This window comes from Amblyomma maculatum, chromosome 1 (genome assembly GCF_055883805.1).
Source record: "Amblyomma maculatum isolate TAMU_Amacu chromosome 1, ASM5588380v1, whole genome shotgun sequence".
NCBI classification, from domain to species: Eukaryota; Metazoa; Arthropoda; class Arachnida; order Ixodida; family Ixodidae; genus Amblyomma; species Amblyomma maculatum.
The window spans coordinates 245,180,832-245,202,308 of NC_139344.1; the positions used below are offsets into that span (position 1 = coordinate 245,180,832).

The 21,477-nt window shown below is 47.1% G+C and overlaps 1 protein-coding gene across 5 annotated transcripts in view; it reads right to left on the minus strand.

Annotated features, from left to right (window-relative positions):
• Positions 1 to 6,128: 6,128 nt before the first annotated feature.
• Positions 6,129 to 21,477, minus strand: part of LOC146206132 (uncharacterized) — a 52,608-nt gene continuing 37,259 nt past the window's right edge. For 3 of the 5 annotated variants that reach the window (XR_014704355.1, XR_014704354.1, XR_014704352.1), the window contains one exon: positions 21,229 to 21,368. Coding sequence is in view for 1 of the 5 variants with exons in the window: in XM_084590761.1 (XP_084446887.1) it covers positions 21,178 to 21,368 (191 nt within the window). In the remaining 4 variants the exon portion in view is untranslated. Of the gene's footprint in view, positions 6,639 to 21,094; positions 21,369 to 21,477 lie in introns of those variants that run through there. The other 2 variants (XR_014704353.1, XM_084590761.1) reach the window with 2 other exon arrangements.

Here is a 21,477-nt window from a genome sequence, read left to right on the forward strand (position 1 = left end):
GCAACAATTTCTCCCCTGATTTACGTGAACATATGCAAGAATTGACTTCATATTCACAGGTACCTCTCGTACGGAATGACGATACCGGATGTCGCCATGGCATTCCGGGTTGGCATAGAAACAGCAAGAGAGGCGATACACCTAACTTGCCAAGTACTATGGGACGTGCTCACACCACTTTACATGAAGGTAAAGGTGCAATTGATACATTATATATAACATAAGGCACAGAAAAATATTAGATTGTGCGCCCGTGGGAACCCCTGCACTTATAATACAGGACCCCACGCGTTATCGCAGCAAAACCTGCCTTTTCAGTCAATGAGCATTTCTTTAACTAGACTCAATCATATGCATATTGAACTGCACTGTGTGATATTTTTACTTGTTTGCCTACACTCCACAGACTCCAGTTATGTTATATATGGTTGACATTCCAGCATTTTTTCACAAGGACATATATGTGATATAGTTTTATGCTAAGCACTTTTAGCATAATGTCATCTAGCTACTATATTGCAGTGTTCAAACAACAGAAGGCAAAGCAATGCAACAGGACTTGTATGATAAACATATTAGCATTCATAATGCATTTTAATATGTATTGCAGCAGTACAGAATGTCTTCCTTATTACAGCCTCCAACAGAGCATGAATGGAGAGAGACTGCTGCAGGATTTTGGCATCAGTGGCAGTTTTCCAACTGCTTAGGTGCAGTTGACGGGAAACATGTTCAAATTAAGCGGCCCAAGAATTCTGGAAGCCTGTACTACAACTACAAGGTATGACAGCGTTGGCTGCGTTTTATTTAGTACAATACTTAAGGAACTTGCATCTTTGTGGCCGTATCATCATGTGCAATATGCTACACTCACTTAATGGCTATATGCTTTTTTACAGAAAACCTATTCCATTGTGCTAATGGCCGTCGTGGATAGTAAATACCAGTTTCGGCTGGTAGATATTGGTGACCCTGGACGCCTCAGCGACGGAGGGATATTTAAGGACTCGCCGATTGGCAAGAGGCTAGAAAAGGGAAAGCTAAACTTGCCAAGGGCAGCCCAACTGCCAGGCTCTGACACAACTGTGCCTCATGTGTTTGTCGGGGATGAGGCATTTCAGCTCCGCCCAGACTTTATGCGTCCACTGCCAGGAAGCCGAACAAAGAATGAAGAAGTAGTTTTTAACTACCGCTTAAGCCGTGCAAGGTATGTACTGCACAGTAAAAACGTCACTACTTTGATGCTGCTCAAGCTTGTTATGCCAGAGATTACTCTTAAATGACAGCAGAAAGAACACAAATGTAAAGAGAGATGTACCTACAAGTGTCATTTTGTCATGATCACAATCTTTTTGCATCAACTGACTGCAGTCTCTCTTTTGTAATGATAGAAGTGAGATGTCTATTCTCTTGTTTTCACAGTGCTGTTTCTGGCAAAGAGAAAGTTTTACTGCAATGCAGAATGAGTATGCTTGTCTTGTTTAAGCGGTGCTATAAAAAAAAAATCTGGCTTTGTGTTTTGCAGGAGGTGTGCTGAGAATGCGTTCGGCATTCTCGCTTCCCGGTGGAAGATTTACGACCGAACAATCCACCTCAAGCCGACAAATGTGGACAAGGTTGTGAAAGCAACGTGTGTATTGCACAATTTCTTATCCACAGAGTCTGAAGCAAGGTCGAGTTACTGCCCTGTTGGCCATGCAGACTCAATAGATGTGTTTGGTAATGTGTCAGAGGGGGCATGGAGGAGTGAGGTGCAGGGCAGTGCAGCTATATTTGAGCTGCAAGGAGCAAGGGCCCGCAAAAGCTCGCAAGTTGCCGCTAATGTTCGGAGGAGTTTTATTAATTTTTTTTCTAATGAGGGCCAGGTACCTTGGCAATGGAGCCAGCCTGGAGTAGAGGCCAGCGCTGCACCAGCTGCCATGAGGGCTGAAGGGGCCTTTGATTGCAGTTACTATATTTTCTGGTGTATAAGGTGCAGTTTTTCTCACTATAATTTGTTGGTGCGTCCCATGCAATAATAAGGATAATAATAATTGGTTCACAGGAAAGGAAAAGCACAGTCTGTCAACACTTGTTCCTGAACCGCACGGTAAGCGAAGGGAGGAAGGTGGGAGTGAAAGTGGAGCCGTAGCAGGGAGCTACGAAGCAATTTCACCCACCTGGGGATCCTTAACGTGCACTGACGTAGTACAGCACACGGACGCCTCTTCGTTTCACTTGTTATGTACATTCTTGCTTTATGCGACACTCATAGATGAACTCTAGGTAAACCAGCAGTGGTAACGAGTTTCGGTCGTCTCATAGGTATGAACGTAGTATGAATGCCCAAAACATGGTGACATCCGTGCTTCTTGCTCTCCCGTGCTGATAAGACAAACTAAGACAAGCCGACTCGTTTTCCAGTTTTCATTTGCAACAATGTTTGATGGCTACTCCATGTGCTTTCCTCTCCTTGCTTGTACTGCGCCCGACAACCGAGCACGAAGACGATCAGAGGAGCAATTGAGTTTACGAGTGTAAAGAGAATGTCTGAGCACTGCTGCCACCAGAAATCGGTACACTTTTTTATAATGTGTTAAAGATGAAGCCTTTAAAGACTTAGTGTTGCTGCTCTGCCTTCTGCTTGTGTGGCTGTTGTTTGGGGTGTCCCTTTGTAAGGTGTATCTGCACCAAACCTGCTCTAATCATCCACCTGGTATTGTAGTTTTTCCTGGTACTGCTACTTTTATTTCTTTTGCAGGCCACAGGATCCCTGGTTCCAGGCTGAGAATACATACTGAAGAATCGTTTTTTTTCCCTCCATGATCTACTTTCTTCTCACCCATTTTCCCCTTCCCCGGCTTTTCTTCTTCAAAAGCAAATGCTTATTTAAACACCTGCCAGTGATGATCGCTTTGCCCAGACAAAGACAAGTCCACTTGTCGAAATGTTTGCTCGACCTGCGAACTGAGGCATCCCTCCCTTTACCCTTGTTCAGTACTCCTTCATACTGATTAATGCCAGTAACAAGAAAATCCTTTATCATGTCGCATAAAATTAAATGGCTTGTTTATAATTGATTCAATTCACAAACTTATTTGCTGATGATTCCATGAATCTGACTATGGGTCTGACTTATTACATCATTTCATCAACATTTTCATGTAATTTGTACTCGCAAGATGCATATGAAGGAAGCCAACAGCAAGTTTGTTCGCTACTGTGCTGAAACGAAAATAAAAAAAAGTTCAATCGGAAAACTGCACATACTGTGCTGCTACCGCAAGCACCTGTGCATGCATTTGCACACGTAACCTTTTCGGATATTGCCTTGCATACGATGCAGTTAGCATACCAAAATGTTCTGCCTCATCTACTTCTTTTGAAATTACTTTCGAAAGTGCATGTATTTCATCGTCACATATTTTTTTCCTCTTTCTTTTGACATTACTATCACCACTAGGGCCAGTACCACACTCCACAAATAGTGGTGGATTGTGCTGGACCTGTGTGTCGCTGTCTCCAGCACCAGTCTGTGGAATCCATGTCTTTTCAGCACTTGCACACGTTGACTCCTCAACATATATGTGTGTCAATATTTGCTCTGCTGTCTCAGCATTGCCATTATTGTCAGTAACTGGCAGCGGTTCGACGTTACCAGAAGTCCTGAAAAAAGAAACAACCCACAAAGACGCAAAATAGCCCCTTAGCATTTTTAAACAGTGTGCATGTCTTCTGCTCACTGACAGGCATACCTCGGCAAAATCATGGGTGACCACTTAGGCTAACTCATAAAATTTTGGACAAATTTGTGGGCTCACTAAAACTCGTACTAATATACGCTTGGGCTCAATGCACTCATGAACTCAAACTTATTTGTACTTGTACCCTGACCTACAACTCATGCAGAGTCCACCACACTCACTGCGACTCAAAACTCATCTGGGCTCAGTTAATAATCACAACTCACATCTCATTTGGACTCACTCATTTTTATTCATGACTGACTTTGATTCACAACTCATTTGGGCTCATGCACTCACTCCTCTTGACTAGACTCATTTGGACCCGCATTCATTTCGACTCACGACTGACGTGAACTTCACTTATTTGGGCTTACTAATTTCAACTCAGGAGTAATTTGGGCTATTGCAATCACTTCAAAATATGCAAGAGAGATCACGCAGGAAGGCGTTCCACAGAATTCTTTCTTTAGGTCACCAAGAGACATAGCATAGAGACATAGAATCATGATCAGAGTTTGAGCCTGGCAACTTGGGAGTAATTTGGGCTATTGCAATCACTCCAAAATATGCAAGGGAGAGCACGCAGGAAGGCATTCCACAGAATTTTTTCTTGTGGTCACCAAGAGACAGCTATAAGCTACGCCTACAAGTGCCCTTTCTCACAAATATAATCTTTCCTTCCCTCCAATGAGGGGAAAAAAAGATAGACAGATGGACACCATCGTCACAAAAACAGATCATGATCTGAGCCTGGTCTCACAATTAAGATCATAATCTGAGTTTGAGCCCGACAACTCAGATCATAAGCTGAATGTGAGTCTGGACGCACTTGACTCAGATCACGGTCTGAAAATGAGTCCAGTCTCACTCACAACTCTTCCACCAGCAGATATATGATGTATAAGTAGTTTACGTCTCTGTAAATGACAATCATTATGTATTTTTAGAGGCTTAACACTGCGATACTTACAGACGGCCCATGACTGAGTCTCAAAAAAAGCAGGCGGTCATAAAATAACCATTTCCCTGCAGCCTTGTCGTCAATGCAGTCACCATCATCTGCTGCTGCAACACCACTTTTGGGTGTGGGGTTGCGGGCTTTGTAGAGCCGCCGGAACGAGTCCCTGAGATTCTTCCACCGGGCCTTAACTTCAGCAACTGCGAGCATATGAATCAAGCAATTAAAGGGATATATATGCGTGCAAGCGTGCATATGCTAACAAAGAAGTATTAATATATGCATTTCTTTTATGCGGCGTTACAACTAGAAATGCATCAAAAACGTATACGGCTCTCCGCATATATGCACCACCGTTCGGCGCATATATACAATCGTGCTTGCCCAGCACTCATACACGCTCCGCATACATTCCGGTCCATCATATGCTTACGACTAACCTTGCCTAATATGAGCAGCTTTTAACTACAACAGCGATAAGCGCGGTACTTGCTGTTGGTTTCCTACCACATGCATGCATGTTTCACGAAATGCCAGCAGCAAAATCTGATCGATCTTTCCATGTGCGCATGTAAGCGCATGACGACAAGCATCAGTCCGCACGAAGCAAGCACGCTGAAAACATTCATCTGCTACTATTTATCATAGCACAGGAATGCCTGTCATCCGCACATGAAGTTTTTAGTCTCCACATACGTACGCGAAAGAAGAATGATAGCGGAAATGTTTTTGACTCACCGGTGCACCCGAGGGACGCTGCAACGCGGCGCCAAGCGGCATTCCTGCGTGGTGTGCACTTGTACAAGGTGTATCCCAAGTCCCACAACACCCTTTCTTCTACTATTTCGTCAATCAGACGCTCATTAAATTCTTGAGAAGCTGCCATTGTCAGCTCCGCGTCGGCTGCTGCTCCGTTGAAAGCGCGCTAAAAAGGAACCGTTCTGGCGCGCAAAACGGATCGGAAGTTACATGCCTCCAATGCCAACAACCATTGGCTAGTCTCGCAAGGCACTTCCGGGCGACGGGCGAAGTTTTCTACAAACCCAGAAACCGAGCGACAGCGACGAGCGGCAATGCTTTGGCGGCCCTCCGCTCGTCTGTCGCGCGGCATGTCGCCGTGAATTGTCGCCTCATGCGGTTAGTGCTTAAACACACGAGTAAGACATGCGACTCGCTTGATTGTACCGCGAGCCACATAAATTAGCGTATCGTACGCGCAGTGAAGTGCAAATTACGAGCGCCTGTGGCATAAACAAAAACTGCTTGCTGCATACACCTCACATTCCTTTTGACTTTTCAATACCATGTGGCTCAACATGGCATAATATATTAAGCGTAATATTTACTATATATTTAAACATTACTACATTTAAACATTACTTAAATGTTCCATCAGTGACGAAGGACGAGGTCAAGAAAGCACTAGAAACTATGAAAAGGGGGAAATCAGCTGGAGAGGATCAGATAACTACAGATTTGCTGAAGGACGGAGGGGATATCGTACTAGAAAAACTGGCCACCCTGTATACGCAGTGCCTGGTGTCATCGACGGTAGAGGAACCATGGAAGAATGCAAACATTACCCTCCTCATTCATAAGAAAGGGGACTCTAAGGACCTTAAAAATTACAGACCAATCAGGTTACTGTCTGTTACGTATAAGGTATTTACTAAGGTTATCACTAATAGAATCACGACAACCTTAGACTGCAATCAAGCAAAGGATCAAGCAGGGTTTTGCAAACGGTACTCTACTATCGATCATATCCATACCATCAATCAGGTGATAGAAAAATGCTCGGAATATAACCAGCCCTTAAACATAGCATTGATTACGAAGCATTTGACTCACTTGAAACCTCGGCGGTGATGCAGGCATTGCGAAATCAGGAGGTAGACGAGCCGTACGTGAAAGTGCGGGTAGATATATACAGTGGCTGCCGAGCAACCATAGTTCTGCACAAAGAAAGTAACAAAATTCCAATAAAGAAAGGTGTTAGGCAAGGAGACACAACCTCCCCAGTACAGTTCACAGCTTGCTTAGAGGAAGTATTCAGATTTGGAATGGGAGCAGTTAGGGATAAGGGTAGATGGAGAATACCTCAGTAATCTGCGATTTGCTGATGACATTGCCTTGCTAAGCAACTGGTTGGGATGAACTGCAAATAATGATTGATGACCCAGAAAGAAAAAGTAGAAAGGTAGGCTTGAAAATCAATATGCAGAAGACTAAGGTAATGTTCAACAGCCTCGGGAAGGAACAGCAGTTTACATTAGGTAGCAAAGTACTGGAAGTAGTAGGCGAATATGTCTACTTAGGACAGGTAGTAACCGCAGATCCGGACCATGAAAAGGACTCGCTTGATTATACCGCGAGCCACATAAATTAGCGTATCGTACGTGCAGTGAAGTGAAGTGGAAATTACGAGTGCTTGTGGCATAAACAAAAACTGCTTGCTGCATACACCTCACATTCCTTTTGACTTTTCAAAACTGTGTGGCTCAACACTGCATAACATATTTGGCGTAATATTTACTATATATTTGAACATTACGGAATATTCTCAGCATTCAGATGCTCAGTTAAATGTAGATTCACCTCAGACTAATTTTAGCGGAAGTAAAGTTTATGCAGTTGTTAACGAGCGGAGTTTCAGAAATGCGATGGTTGCTAGCAACAGGCTGGAACATTTCCTTTGATGGTCATCCTAAAATTTTTCGATAAGGTTTAGAGTGAGTTTGGTACCGCGCAGTGCAGACGCAGCTGCTTAATTGTTTTTGTAGTTAAGAATTTTTGCGGCTGCTTGAAAACGATCGAATATCAACTTTTTTCTGTTAAGCATGAAACGGATCTAGCTCCTGCTGTCGGCGGCCTTGAAGTGACGTCACCGATTTCCTACCGTTTGAGGGAAGTGTCACTCGTACCCCAAAATTTGGCCCTGTCGACCACCGATACTTGACCTTTTCGGAAGTTCAGCCACATTGGTGTCAACCCTAATTTTAGTATGACCAATATTTTTTTCTTTTGCTTTGACTAAAGAAACGTGACCCAGAATGCTTTCCTCTTCTAGTGGCAAATGTGGAAGAAGTACAGGCCTTATGTCGATAACTGCGACAGGGTGTACACGTACAAAATACTGCTATATCAACTCAAGACCAAACAGCATTGTTTTCTTTGTACAAACTAGACCTCTCGGGTCCACGGCCGATGGCTGCCCTACGCTACGATAATGGACATGACGCCTGTTAGCTAGGCACATAATTAAGGAGACCCACTTAAATTTGGACGTCAAGACTGAATTGGCCATACTCAAATCTGGTTATAGACACCGATTTCCGGTCAGACTCGGACCTGGTCACATTTTGGTGATTCAGAGGGCCAAAGTTTGGGGGTGGCCCTCATAATTTGGAGATTACCACTGAATTCCCCATACTCAAATAGGTCGGACACCAATTTCGGTCAAATTTGGACGAGGTCAAATTTAGGGGGTCCAGAGAGCTACATTTTGGGAATAGGCCACCTAGGTTTGGAGGTAACCACTGAATTCGCCATACGCAAATGAGGTTGGTCACCAATTTCGCCACCTTCGGATGAGGTCAAATTTAGGGGGTTCCTGGGGCTACATAATCTGTGGGAGGCCCACCGAAATATGAACGTAAGCAGTAAATTCGCTATATGCAAATTAGGTTTGACGCCAATGTTCACCAGATTAGGACAAGGTCCAATTTCGAGGGTCTAAAGAGAAATTTTGATGTGCGGATATGTATACACTCTGTGGACAAGTTTTGCGGAAGAGTCCTGTACACGCTCCTGCGACATAAGCCTATTAATGAATTAACAGTCTCCCTCAATGCATGCGTTAGCGTTGAAAAGCGAGACCTATAGTTCAGAAATTAAAGCGGATATTGTATGCTCATTGTATGCATTAGCAGTCGCTATTATATAGCATGTTGAGCGGAACCACGAAGTCAAAACAATAATGCGCATAACGGTGCAAAATGATCAGTGAAACTGGTGAGATTGTCAGCTTTGTGATGCACTTGCAAGCAGTTTCATGTCGCTTGGGACAAATGCACAGTACGTCACAGGGGCAGCAGAGGTAACTAGTCTTCGTCGTGGTGAAGTTCTTGCAGCTGATGTTGTTGAACCACGTTTTTATTCGACTGGTGTCCTTTCCGCTCGGAATTGCGAAAAGAATGAACCCTTTTTCATGACAGCTTGTGCAATGAAATACGCAGCAACTAGGCATAGTGCTGCACTAAAGCAGCGCGAATAGAGCGCAGTGCAAGCGCGGAATGATAGGGAGCTCTCTCCTAGCAACGGCGGCTGCCTAAGAAAATGGCGTCAGCTAAAAATGAAAATACAAAAACAGCTAACTTTTCGCGCGCTTTTCCCGGCGACGGCCCACGGAGCCAATCACCGCTGAGAAGAGCGCCGATGGGAGAGTTGAGAGAGAAGGATCTGCGAGGGAGCACGGGGCGGCGGTAAAGTTCATAGAAAGTCCCTACTTTCATATCAAGGCAGGGAAACCAGTTCCGCCATACGGAGACGGCTGCAGCTGGACAGGCGCATGCGCAGAAGGCGAGAAGAGGGGAGAGAATGCAAGTGCGGCCTTCCGCGACCAACGCCCTCTCAATACCCGACGCGGCTCGGCATGGCCCGGGAGAAATGCATCCGGCTGCATTCGGTGTCGGGCGCCGCCGGACCACACCGGCAGCCGCCAAACGCGCCGGCGTTGAGCGCCGTCAGTGTAGCAGGTCGCGTTTTAATCGACGTGACGTCGCCGTGCAGCGGGCGCACGCGCGCGCGCGCTGCGTCGGAGTATAACCACGCTTTAAAGCCACGCATTACAAATTTAACTCTCACCTTCGATAATGTTAGGGTCGGCGCGGCGAAACAGGCGCTTCATCTCCTCTATGTAGGCCAGGATGGGCTCGTTTGGGAGTTGCAGTCTTGATTGGAGGAGGGCCAGAGCTCTTTCTTTTCGGACAGAACATGCAACGGTCATCAAAAACTCTGCTTTGAATATCTCCCAATCCTTTAAAGAAGAATAAAGAAGAATAGCCGCCGTTCAATTCCTTTAAAGAAGTCTCGTGATTTTCGAGCCAAACTCGGGCATGTCCTTGAAGAACAAAGTAGACTTGCCCGAGTTTCGCAGCGTCGTTCCAGCCGGTGAATTCTGCTACACGGTCGAAAAGGTCCATCCAGTCTTCCGCATCTTCATTCGGTCGTCCATGGAAGCAGGTGGGCTCACGGGGTTGGACGAAAACAACCGGTGCTGTAGGCTGGGCCATTGTCAGCGTCGATGCCTTCCGAGATCGAATGGGGTCCAGCAGCAGACCGTGTTCAGGTTGGAGACCTTGAAGTCGGCGACTGGTTCAGTGGCCTGTTGGCTGGTCTTCCAGGGTAACAGGAACAAGGCTGAGGTCTTTGTTTGAAGGACCAAAGGCAGCACCTCCACCAGATGTCACATAGTGGTGACAAGGCTGTTGACACCAAAAGAAGACACAGGCTTAATGGTACTGAAATTGACTCTTTATTTGGCCGACTTGCGCCCGCAAAATAACTAAGCAACTCGGCGGCAGCGATAGCAGCAAAGAAAAATTTATTTAGAACAGGATGTACACAAACAACATATTAAGGGAGGCAAGCTTGTCTGTAAGATACATGCTGTTCAAATGCATACTTCACAAACAGGGATGCTGTCAAACACATAATAAAAACCAGAAATAATATTAACTTCAAGTCAATTGCTATGCAAGTCGATTTTCCTCCGAACACTTTACCCTTTGTAAAACTATAGGTAACAGTGCGTTGTTAGGACTACGCTTATATGCACATACTAAGCTTTAAAGGGTGTGTCGGCCAGCCCATGTAGCGCCCCAGGGATCTCCAGCTATTCTGCATTAACAGAGCCGGCTGGGGAGTGGTTCGCTGGCCTTTTACACCGTATGAACAATGACAATCGTAGTCACTTGTGCGAAGGAAACAAAAAAAAGGGGGAGGGGACACAAACGTAGGAGGGGGGATGTTGGTGAGAAAGGGCTCAAGAAAAGGTCCAAGCGCGCTTCTGGGCGCATAATGTTAAGAGAATGCAACTTCAAATACCACCCTCCCGTTGAATACATGTATGTGGCGAGAAGACCATTTCCACAGGAAAGCCTGCTCACCCAGCATGAACAGCTCAGTATCTAAAAAGTTCCACAGCAACACCGTCAGTCGTTTAAAGATGGGGTACATTTGTCGATGCAGTCGCCTATAGTAGGTGGCTGCATTTCGTTTTTTCCCATAGTATGAAGCCAACTGACTAAAACTAGTAGCTCAAAAGCTCCGCGTGGTCGTCTTGTGCGCGAGACTGGGATAAAAAATGCCAGAATCGCTAACCGGCGAAATGTGCACCCCATTAAGCGGTCGTTTAATGCTTGCTGCTGTGTTTCTATGTGACCGCAATTGACACACGTGTTGTCTGGCACAATCCCAAACCGGAGAAGCCGTTCTTTCGTCGGCAAGACTCTCCACTCGACTCACCAGCAGAAATCCTTTACGGTATTGAGTAGGTCGGGGCAGTGAGCGTCCTTCCATTTAGGGTCGTGCATTGTGCTTGGTGCAGTACCCGGTGGCAGCCCTGCAAGACAATGTCTCACACAATAGGGAGGTGGCCATTACAGTCCAGTCCTCACCAGCAAACGCTTCCTCAAAGTGCGTGCACATACGCGCTGCCGCTGCGTAGTATGGCAAAGGTGTGGCTGCTGATGGCACACTGTTTCCTAGGGCGTGGGGCACCAAGGAATGGCGATGGCTCCCAAGCCGGTACAGGAGCAAAGGCCTTCCTACGTAATCTGCCTCGCCTACAAGACTTCACCCATTTAGTGTATATTGCTCTGCAGAACTTTACCAAGCATGGCATGCTCCACCCACCGCGTTCGCGCACAAGACGAAGCTGGGTTCGCGAGACTAGTTCAGTTTTGCCCTCCCAGAACCAGCCAAACAACAAAGTGTGTAGTTGCCGCACTACGGAAGATGGAGGAAACGCGACGCATGCAACAAACCATAGCTTCTGCATAACACGTTTTTCACAAAATATGCCCTCTCTCTCATGGGCAAGGGGGAAGCGGCGACGGCAGCCACTTGCTTCTGTATTGCTGTGACCATCTTCTGCCATGTGCAGGGAGAGATTCCGCTCGCACAAAATGTGACTCCCAAGATTGTGACATGTTTGGAGTGCGTTGGCATTTCCGGAAGAGTATCAGCAGAACGCCCCAGACATAGCACCTGACTTTTACTTTCAACTTTCCGCCAGAGAGGTGTACTCAGTGTACAGTCGAGAAAAGCTCCCCAGGTTGTCTGAGTCATGCAAGAGCAACATTAAGTCATACGCGTATGCCGTAACCTTCACCCTTGAGACGCCAGGCAGGGACAGGTTACTCACCGAAGCTGAACCCTCCACACGTCGCAACAGAGGGTCTATAGCAAGCACGAAGAGCGCCAGCAATAACGGGCATCCCAGCCTAACGCCGTGGGTTACAGCAAAGGCGGTGTAGCAACTCCATTCAAAAGTACATCAGAAATCATGTTGCTGTGCAGAATTTGAATGAGTTCAGTGAAGGCTTCCGGGAAATTGTAACAGCATAGGATCCCATTTAGGTACTAGGGTTCTCGACGATCTAACGCCTTTTCCTGATCCAGAATAACTACAATCCCGGTAGCTTCACGTAAATGAGTAAACTCAATGATGTCCCGAACTAGTGTTAATGATGTGAAAATACTACGTCCGGGAACTGAGCAAGACTGCTGGGGGCTAATTACCTGAGGAAGAAGAGGGTTAATGCGCATAACAAGGACAGCTGTCAGGATTTTGTAATCAGTATTTAGCAGCGTAATGGGGCGCCAGCTGGATGGCTGTCACCCGTCCCTGTCCAGTTTAGGGAGCAACACTATCCGACCCTCCCAGAATGAACGCGGAACGAAGTCCTGAGAAAGTGCGTCGTTTAGAGTCTTAATTAGCATAGGGTGTATTTCTGCCCAGCAAGTGCGGTAAAATTCAATAGGTATGCCATCAGTGCCTGGAGATGTTCCCGTGTTCATGCCCTGCAGAACGGATAGCACCTCGCCCGTAGTGGTCGGATGCATGAGAGAGGCCGAGTCTTCATTAAGTCGCGGGAGGATGGAGCCAAACATGTTGACACGCGTGTTGTATTCCTGGTTTGTAGTTTGTAGCTCGGAAGTGAACAGATCAGAAAAGTAATTACAAACATGCACTCAATGTCACGACGTTGAGTGCTCTCTTGGCCATTCTCTACGTACACGTTAGCAACATATGTCGGCAACTTTCCGGACGCATTCGCGTTCCATGCTAGGTGCAATACTTCAGGATCGGAGATGGGTCGCTTTTGAGCTGCCATGCGTTCTGCGGTGCGTGTATGTAGGCACAGCAGACGCGAGTACCGATCACGCTGGAACTGCAAGTAGGGGCCTCTGGAGTCCTAGAGTCACCTAACTTAATCATGCGGATGCACCTTAAACAGTCCTTGAGAACAACAGCTTCGCGTTTGCGGCGACCCGCCCTAACGCACGCGTCACGCCATTCCTCCTTGAGCGTGTCCCAGTCACGCGGTCCTAGTCCAGGTTTTGCCAGCGATGCTGTGATCGCGTCTCTAACCCCATGTGAAGCCTTCATATCTCACAGAACTGAAACATCAAGACGCCAGATATTGCTACGTTCTCCCGGTCGACCGGGTAGGTAAAGCCCCACAGAAACTGGGCGGTGGTCTGAAACGTAACCGGCATCTGCTGGAATGTCTACTACGCGACATTGGGCCACGGCATTCAAAGGTTCGCCAGGACATAGCCTCCTTTATACTCTCTGTGCATGTCAACGCGCCGCGCGAACAATAGAGCGGTGCCGTCGAGTAAAGTTGCGCGGCGCTGCCGCTTCCCTCGCTGAGGGCGCTACTGATGTAGAGGTCGAGGCGCACGGGTCGCACGGGTACGAAAGTCGGCTCGGGGCGGGAGCGGTTATTTGCTTGCAGGATAACTGTTCTAAGCATGAATCGTGCATATTCAGCATATTTACTTGTAAGGACGACATCCACTAAGCATAACAAGTGACCATGATACTTGTTAGGCAATAACACCAACGCTATATGACATTTTATGTCAGGCAGTTTCAAGAAATTGCGCATGGTTGGAAAAACTGCATGACTGCTCCGCTAGCACCAATGGTAACAGAAAAATTTCAATGCTAGTCTACGCTGCAATAAAACAAAATTTGAGAAAGGCACCAGCATTGATTTACACATTTCACAACAGCAATAGTGCTACAAAAGTACAATGTAGAAGTGGTGTGATGAACAGTTGCCACATGTAGGGAAAAATGTTCACAGTGACTGCTCACTGATAGCACTTCAGAAGCCAGCTTGATTTACAGATAATTGGAACAACTGCATCGCAGTATGCCATTGAGATCTGTAAGGAGAACAATTTCGGTGTCAGCTGTTACTTTCAATGATTCGGCACGTCATACAAACCTTGTTTTTAACTTGAAAGACAAAAAAAGACAATTATACTCATTGCATATTTCTGTTTCGATCACTCCAAAATAATCGTCACAATAGACAAAGCTTGTGTTTTTGCTTTTTCACAGAATTGCGCAGTTAGCGAAACAAAAAAAAACTGCGCTGGAGCCCATGGAACATACCACACAGACGAGCTAACCAGGGAAGAAGTTAGTATCGCAGTCCAGAAAATACGTATGCAAATTTAATATTATTATTACCTTACTGATGCGTAATTAACACCCTTCTGGTGCTGTCACTATTTTTCACAGGCCTTAATGCGCTTGAGTACGGGTTTTGCGGAGTTTGCTAGAGAGGGACAGCTATTTAGTTGACAAGGGAAACTAATGTAGGCTTTGCACGGTTCAGTTTAACTCACTTTCAAGTAGTCATCTTCACAATAAGTAAATATTCTGTTTGTATTTTATCACAAAATTTCGTAATTAGCGCATACTGCAAAAAAAACTTCGCAGGAGCACATCTAACATATTACGCAGACGAGCTAGGCAGGGAAGCAATTAGCATTGCAGTCCAGAAAGCACAGGTGCACATCTAACATTACTCTTGCAGTATTAACGCTTGATAAGCACAGTGTTTGATGCTGTCACTATGTTTTACACGCCTCAAAGCAGCTAAACACTTCGCAGCGATCACCGGATGGACAAAACAAAGCTGGCACTTACCAGTTGGTGCAATGCTGTATTCCTGCAGCACCCGAAGGCAGAGAAAAGTAGAAGCATGACCTTGCACACTGCTAAACAATCCACGAAACAGCGAGAAAGCGGCAGCACGTGGCTATCCGGACCGCTTTGCAACACGGCGCACCCGTCACTCGCCTGGCGAGGGTGACCCTACGTCGCTGTCGCCATCTCTCGGCAGCCAGCGGCGCGACTTGACAACGGAGGAGGAGCGGCAGCAACGGCCGCGGAGGGCGGAGTTGACAGGCACATAGTGTATAAAGGAGGCTATGGCCAGGAACATAGGCCCGATCAAGTCTGCTGCAACTTAGCCTGCCCTTCCGAGTAAAGCCAAAAGAATCTCCATGTAAATTACACCACGCGTCATGCAAATCAAACTGTGATAAAATGCGCTGCAACTCTACAGTGTGCATCATTGTCCGTCGAACTTCTCTTCGTGAGCGTTTCTGTCCAGGTCCAAAATACAATTAAAACCTCCGAAAGAATGGGTGACTCGCCAAAAGAAAAGGTGAAAGAGATGCGTAGAAGTCGATCGATTGTGAGTGGTCCACAGGCGCGTACAGGTTAACGACACGAATCTTCCGCTGGCCATAGAAAAAATTAAATGCGATGACTCTGTCCTCTGTATCGAAGACACAATGACTACCCTGCAGCAGACTGTGCCTGAAAGTGACCACCACCCCCACCACGACATTGGGAGTAACTAAATGAAAAGAAACTCTTAACAGAAAATCGGTCATTAAGGGGAGACGCTCCTCGAAAAAACTTTTTTTTAATAATGAAGTCAGAAGGCTGAAATTCACACAGCTGGTATAAATTGAGCTCCTGTTTCTATATATAATCAGTTTCTTGATAGCTATAGTAGTTCAATTTATATGCTCTATGAAATTTATAATTATCACCTTTCTTGTGCACGCAATTTTTGTTAGTAATTATTATGACAGAGCATTTTAAAATACCCTGTGTAGTTCATTACAAGCCACAGAGTGTTGAAATCTAGGTGAAATAATTTTTATCTGCATCTTTTTTAACAAAATAATTTTTTGAAATTAGGTTGTCATTTTCTTTTGTTAGTCAGTACTTTGTTATGAAATTATAATAAATATATGATGAGACTAGATATATAAACAAGATTTCAGCACTCTATACACTCCAAGGAACATCTGTGCAAAATTTCATTGTGATCCAAGAACTACAAGAGGAAAAAATTGTGTGCACAAACTTCAAAAATGGGCAAAAACACCAATTTGAGAAAAACTCAATTGAAAGTTTATTTGCATGTGAATGCCAAAGTTCTCGCTCATATCACTTCAAACTTGGTGCAAATGTAGCTCAAAGTGTTCACTACTGCACTAAAACACTAGAATTCCCCTGCTGCATATGTTTTGCCCTCACGGTTCTTGCGAACTGAGTCCTCCGTACGGGCTCGCTTCACCTGGCTGCGGCGATGAGACTGCGCTTCAGCAGTCAGCTTGGTCGACATCTTCTTGATCCTTTTTTGGTCGCTTTCCAAGCTGAGTCTCATCAGCTGCTTTGAAGGGAGGACACCCAGTTCTTCCAGCACTTTTTCAAAGCTGGAGTGACCCCTATTAAACCACAGCACTGCAATGGCGGTGGCAGTCTCCACTGCAGTCCGTGAGGCAAACCGAGTCTTTGGACACAACATCCAAATCTTGCTGTTCAGGGATTCAGCAGCATTCTGAGTTTTCCCTTGCAAACAGCGGGCAAGCAGCTTGGCATCTGTCAAACGTTTGTAAATTGGCAGCACTGCCTTTCCTTGCGCTTTGGTCAGGAGGGGGGTGTGGTTTGGAGCTGGTTCTCCCAGACCTTGGGCTCTCTTTTGCTTGCACCACGACTCATTCCCATCAGGGCAAAACTTGTGGCTGTTCGCTTCATTGGTGGAGCACGAATGGAAGTAGGACGCCCAGATTGCACAGAACATGTCCCTTACATTGCCCCGGTTGCTTGTTATTGCGATTTTATAATAGTTTTGTAGCTTTTGAATTGACTTGTCAGTGAGCTTCTGTCCACGTGGGAGCGGCGTCTTCAGCTTTCTTAGGGCGGTACCAAGACGTTTGGCAACGTGGTTGGTACAGTCTTCTTTGGTAACTTCCTTCGACCCATAAACCTGCGCTTCACAGACTGCAGCATATGCCTTGCTGTTGCCGTCACTAAGGAATGTTGTAAACTGCATGTTGTACGACTGCGTCCTGCTCCAGATACGTAGCGCTGCTTCACTTTCCATTGCATGCGACGTGCAGTCCACATTTTTTTCACACACAGGAGAATGGAATGCACGCCATACTTCCTCCTCTTCATCATCAAGTACTTTGTGGCTGCTACAACCTTGACAGTAGTTTGTCAGCACCTCAAAATCTAGGCAGAGGCCAGTGTCCACAGAAATGGCAGTGCCAACACCATTGTGGCTCGTGTGGCCGCGCTTCTGCCAGGTCCCGTCAAACATTACAGCAACGTCAGTGTGGTCAGCTTGCAATGCAGTAATTCGCCTCGCTTCTGCAAGGTTGTCGGAGGCTGCTTTGGTGGCTGCAATATGCACTTTCTTTGCAATGTTGTGGAATGTCTTGTGGTGCAGTGGCTTTGCTAACCCAAGAATGCCACAAAACCTCGTCAGTTGGTCGTGTCCGACACCAATCGAACGCGCACCAAGCACCGCTTTCACATTGATCGCGAAGCTATCACGGGGGCTTCCACTGGACCGCTCTGCGTCGCAGCCTTCACGGCCGTCGGCATCGGTGCGTTGCGACGTATACACAGCCGAAACTACTGCTGCCAGGCATGCACCATTCGTACACCTGAGCTCCAGGAGAGAAGCGAGGCCCTTGCGCTTGTTCACGACCTCTACCACCGCGAGTTCGGACTTCCCGCACGTTCCGCACAAGGCACCGCGCACGAGTCGGGTCAGCTCTTCAAGTTCGCAGATAACGACGCTTGCACCGCTTCTGCTGCCGGTGGTGGTGGTGCTGCCGGCTCTCCATCCTGGAACGCTGCCAACTTCCTCTCCGACGCGCTCACGAAAACGAAAGCGTCAGTTATGAAATCGGACGCCGCGCTGCAGGACGGGCTGCCGTTCTGCTGGCGTAGGGGGCTTGCAGCGTCCGCCGCGTTCGTGGCTCTCTTACGCTTCTGTTTGCGCTTCCCCCTGTACGGGCACGCAGTCCGGTTCTTGCGGAGACGAAAGCTGCGTTTCTTCTCGTCGTTCATTACGGAAAACTTCCGATAAGAAAAACGAACGTAGGCTAGTCCTAAGAGGCGATGCGATGCGAGCGGATACAAAACTGCTGGGATGGCTCCACTACACGGCGGCAGCCAACGGCGGTCTCGGGTTCGCGTCACGTGACGGAAAACACGCTCGGAAGACCGCGGGAAAAGCATTTTTTTTTTATATTTTCCCGTGCAGATACGAAACTGATGGATGTACCAGTCGAAAGAAGAAGGCTTTGGCAACATTTTGCAAATGGCCGCAATGGCGGCAAGCACCGATGCCCTGAGCGGCGGCAGCTCAAAGATCGCCAAAATTTGGCAGCACTCACGATTTTTTCGGTCACCGCGAGTCATTTGGACGCGTTTTTAACTAATTTCTCGTACAAATTTAGTTTTCATATTTCGCTGCATGAAAGTAGGATGTTCAAAGATGATAGTGCAAGCAAAAACAGAAAATCAAAAAATTTCGAAATGCCGATTTTTCGACCCGCGTCTCCCCTTAAACTCATGCACTTCACACTGGTTACGTAAATTACACTCCTGTAGGAAAAGTAAGTCAATCTTCTGGGATCGTGCAAAGTGAACAACCTCCCGCTGTTTGTCCGGGTTCCGAAAACCTTGAATGTTCAGCGTGCATATGTTAAGGAACATGAATTTAAGGAGGATGAGCGCAGCTATCTTGCCCACTAGAAATTCAAAAATACATCTTGCCGGAGAACTCACCCTCAGCAGTGACCCGCTCGGGCGAGTTTACACGAGCTTTTTTTTGGAGTCCGAAATGTTCTAGAAGCATCATTATCACTGGCTGATGAGTGGTGCGTCCGCTGGCGTTGGCTGCAAGTAGGCTGGCTGTCCGTGAACCCTGAGGAGGATGGACTGTCCGTCTCGGGTGACCCTGTGTCGTAGGACGCGCTGCTTGGTGAGTTTGGACAAGTCTTCGCTATCCACCTGATCCGCCCACTTTCCCGGTGTCGGTATGCTCGCAGGACTTGACCCATTTTCTGCAGCTGCAGACTCAGCCGGCGAAGCAACCATGAAATCTGAAGAGCGTGAAACTTTATCAGTTATTTTACCCTGTATCGGATCGTTGCCGGGGCTAGTTGCGATGCTTTTATTGGTGCGTGGATCGCTCATTCACGCCGGCAAAACATCCAATGACTTTTCTTGTCGCTGCTCTTTTGCTTCGGCTTGTCATGCGCTCTCGGGGGCTGACGCTATTCCGGGGGTGAATCTTCCGCCGGTTCGTTGATTTCAGGAACCACTGGTGGGTTGTAGCAAGTAATACTGGGTGTTTCGGCTCTCTCTAGTGCCCGTGTGGCGTCAGCTAGGTAAACGCTGCTGGGCTCATTTATAATATTGCGCTTGTCCCGAACCACTCGTTCTTGTACCGCCACCAAATATGTCCTGTGCTGGGTGCAGTTGACGGTAGCATGTCGCCCACCGCATCGTTGGCATGGCACTGTGCAGCCCTCAGTCATGTGTCCCAAGACGGCGCAGCGCTCCCATCTCGGTGTCTTGCAAGCCGCCGCCATGTGGCCCGCCAAGTTGCACTTCACGCAAACCCGCTTCATACCACGGTACTCGATCATAACTTTGTGGCCTTGGATAGTCATAAAGTACCGGGGTGAGCATTTCTAACCGAACCATCCTTTTGCCCGTGAACTTGCTTGGATTGTCCTTAAAATGCACATGCTGAACACCACGGGGTTTTCCGTACGGCGCCAGAGCTGCAATCAGGACATCGTCGGACACGTAAGGGTGCAGTCGATAGACTGTGACGAAGACAACCGGTGGGCCCACAGGTTCTACCGGCACATTCCCGAGGTGTACAGCTCCAGATGCAGACAACTTCGTGGCGCGTGCTGAGGACCGCACGCACACGAGGTACTTGAAGCCGCCGAGGTGCTGCAGAAATAGCACGCTGTCTGCACCAGTTACTTCCTCGACGGCGTCAATGACGACGTCGTGACTCGAAGCTCCTTCCGGAGCCACTATGAAGAAACGGCGCGCCTTGGGAGGCGTCGGTGGGGCAGTTGGGGGGGGGGGGCTCGAGTGCCCATCACTTGCCGCTCCCGATACCCAATGGCAAACGGCACGGGCCCAGGGTAAGCTGGCTGACGAGCAGGCGGTAGCTCGATAGCGACAGTAGAAAGAACAAACGTGCTTGTCGATCGTCGAACAAAGAATGCCCGTCACAATTGTCAACGCTCAATTTAAAGGCTGCTCAGAACAATCTAGATAATGTCGCAAACTGCTACTAGCACAACCTGGAACATTGTAGAAACATATGCAAGTGATCGGAATCTACGAGACAGATCTCTGTGCATCGTTCGCGACAAAAAAAAATAACACGTCGTATTGCTACAACGAGCATGAACAAACACGGGATACAGAATTGATACGCGTGCCAGAATCACAGTGATAAGGCCGCATGCCGGCGGCTGTTAAAAAACAACAAATACAGTTTTGAAGGTTTCGCGGCAATATCATCCCTCAGTCAAGACTGAAAATATTGTGCGAGGCTCTACGTGGTTATCTGTGCGTGGTTATTGACCCGCACAGCGCGAGGTTGTGCAATGCGAGGATGTGCGATGCAAGGGTGCAAGGGAGCGAGGACGTGCGACGTGTGCACGGTGGGAGAACGTGCAACGTGCTCACGGCACGAAGGCATGCACACTGTGAGGACTTTTGTACCCGTGTGTGTGCGGCAAAATTTGTGCATAGCTATCAACATTCAGTGTGCATGGATGTTGGCACTCACTTAGTGCAAGGAATGAGCGCACTCTGAAGGTGCAAGAAGGTGCATCGTCTGATCTCAGACGATGAGACATTCGGCATGGGAATGCTACCATGCTGTGGTGATACTCTGCATGGTTGCAAGGCTCCTACATCACACCTCATGTTTGTGTTTTGCATAATACTAATATGCCAGCTTTAGGCCTTGTGCAAGGCCTCAATCAGTGTCTGCTACAGTTACAACACAAAATGTTTTGCAGAAATGATGCTCTCCATGAGATGAGTCAAGTGCAAAGAATGCAAGCTTCCAAAAGATACATGTGGTCACCTGGATTGGCTTTATTGGCTGATACACCGTGGTCACAAAACATCTGCTTTTGGTCCACCAGGTTCGAGCTTGGATACAGGTTTCCTTCTTCAGCTGCTCTTGGCCTGTTGTATTTGAGCTTGGATACAGGTTTGCACTGTGCGACGTCTGCAAAATGCAAAAAAAAGGCAGGACTATATTCTAAAATCCGAAAGTTCAGCTCATGTCTTTACAAAACATTCTGAGAAAAGGATAAGTAGGTGCTCTATTATTAATA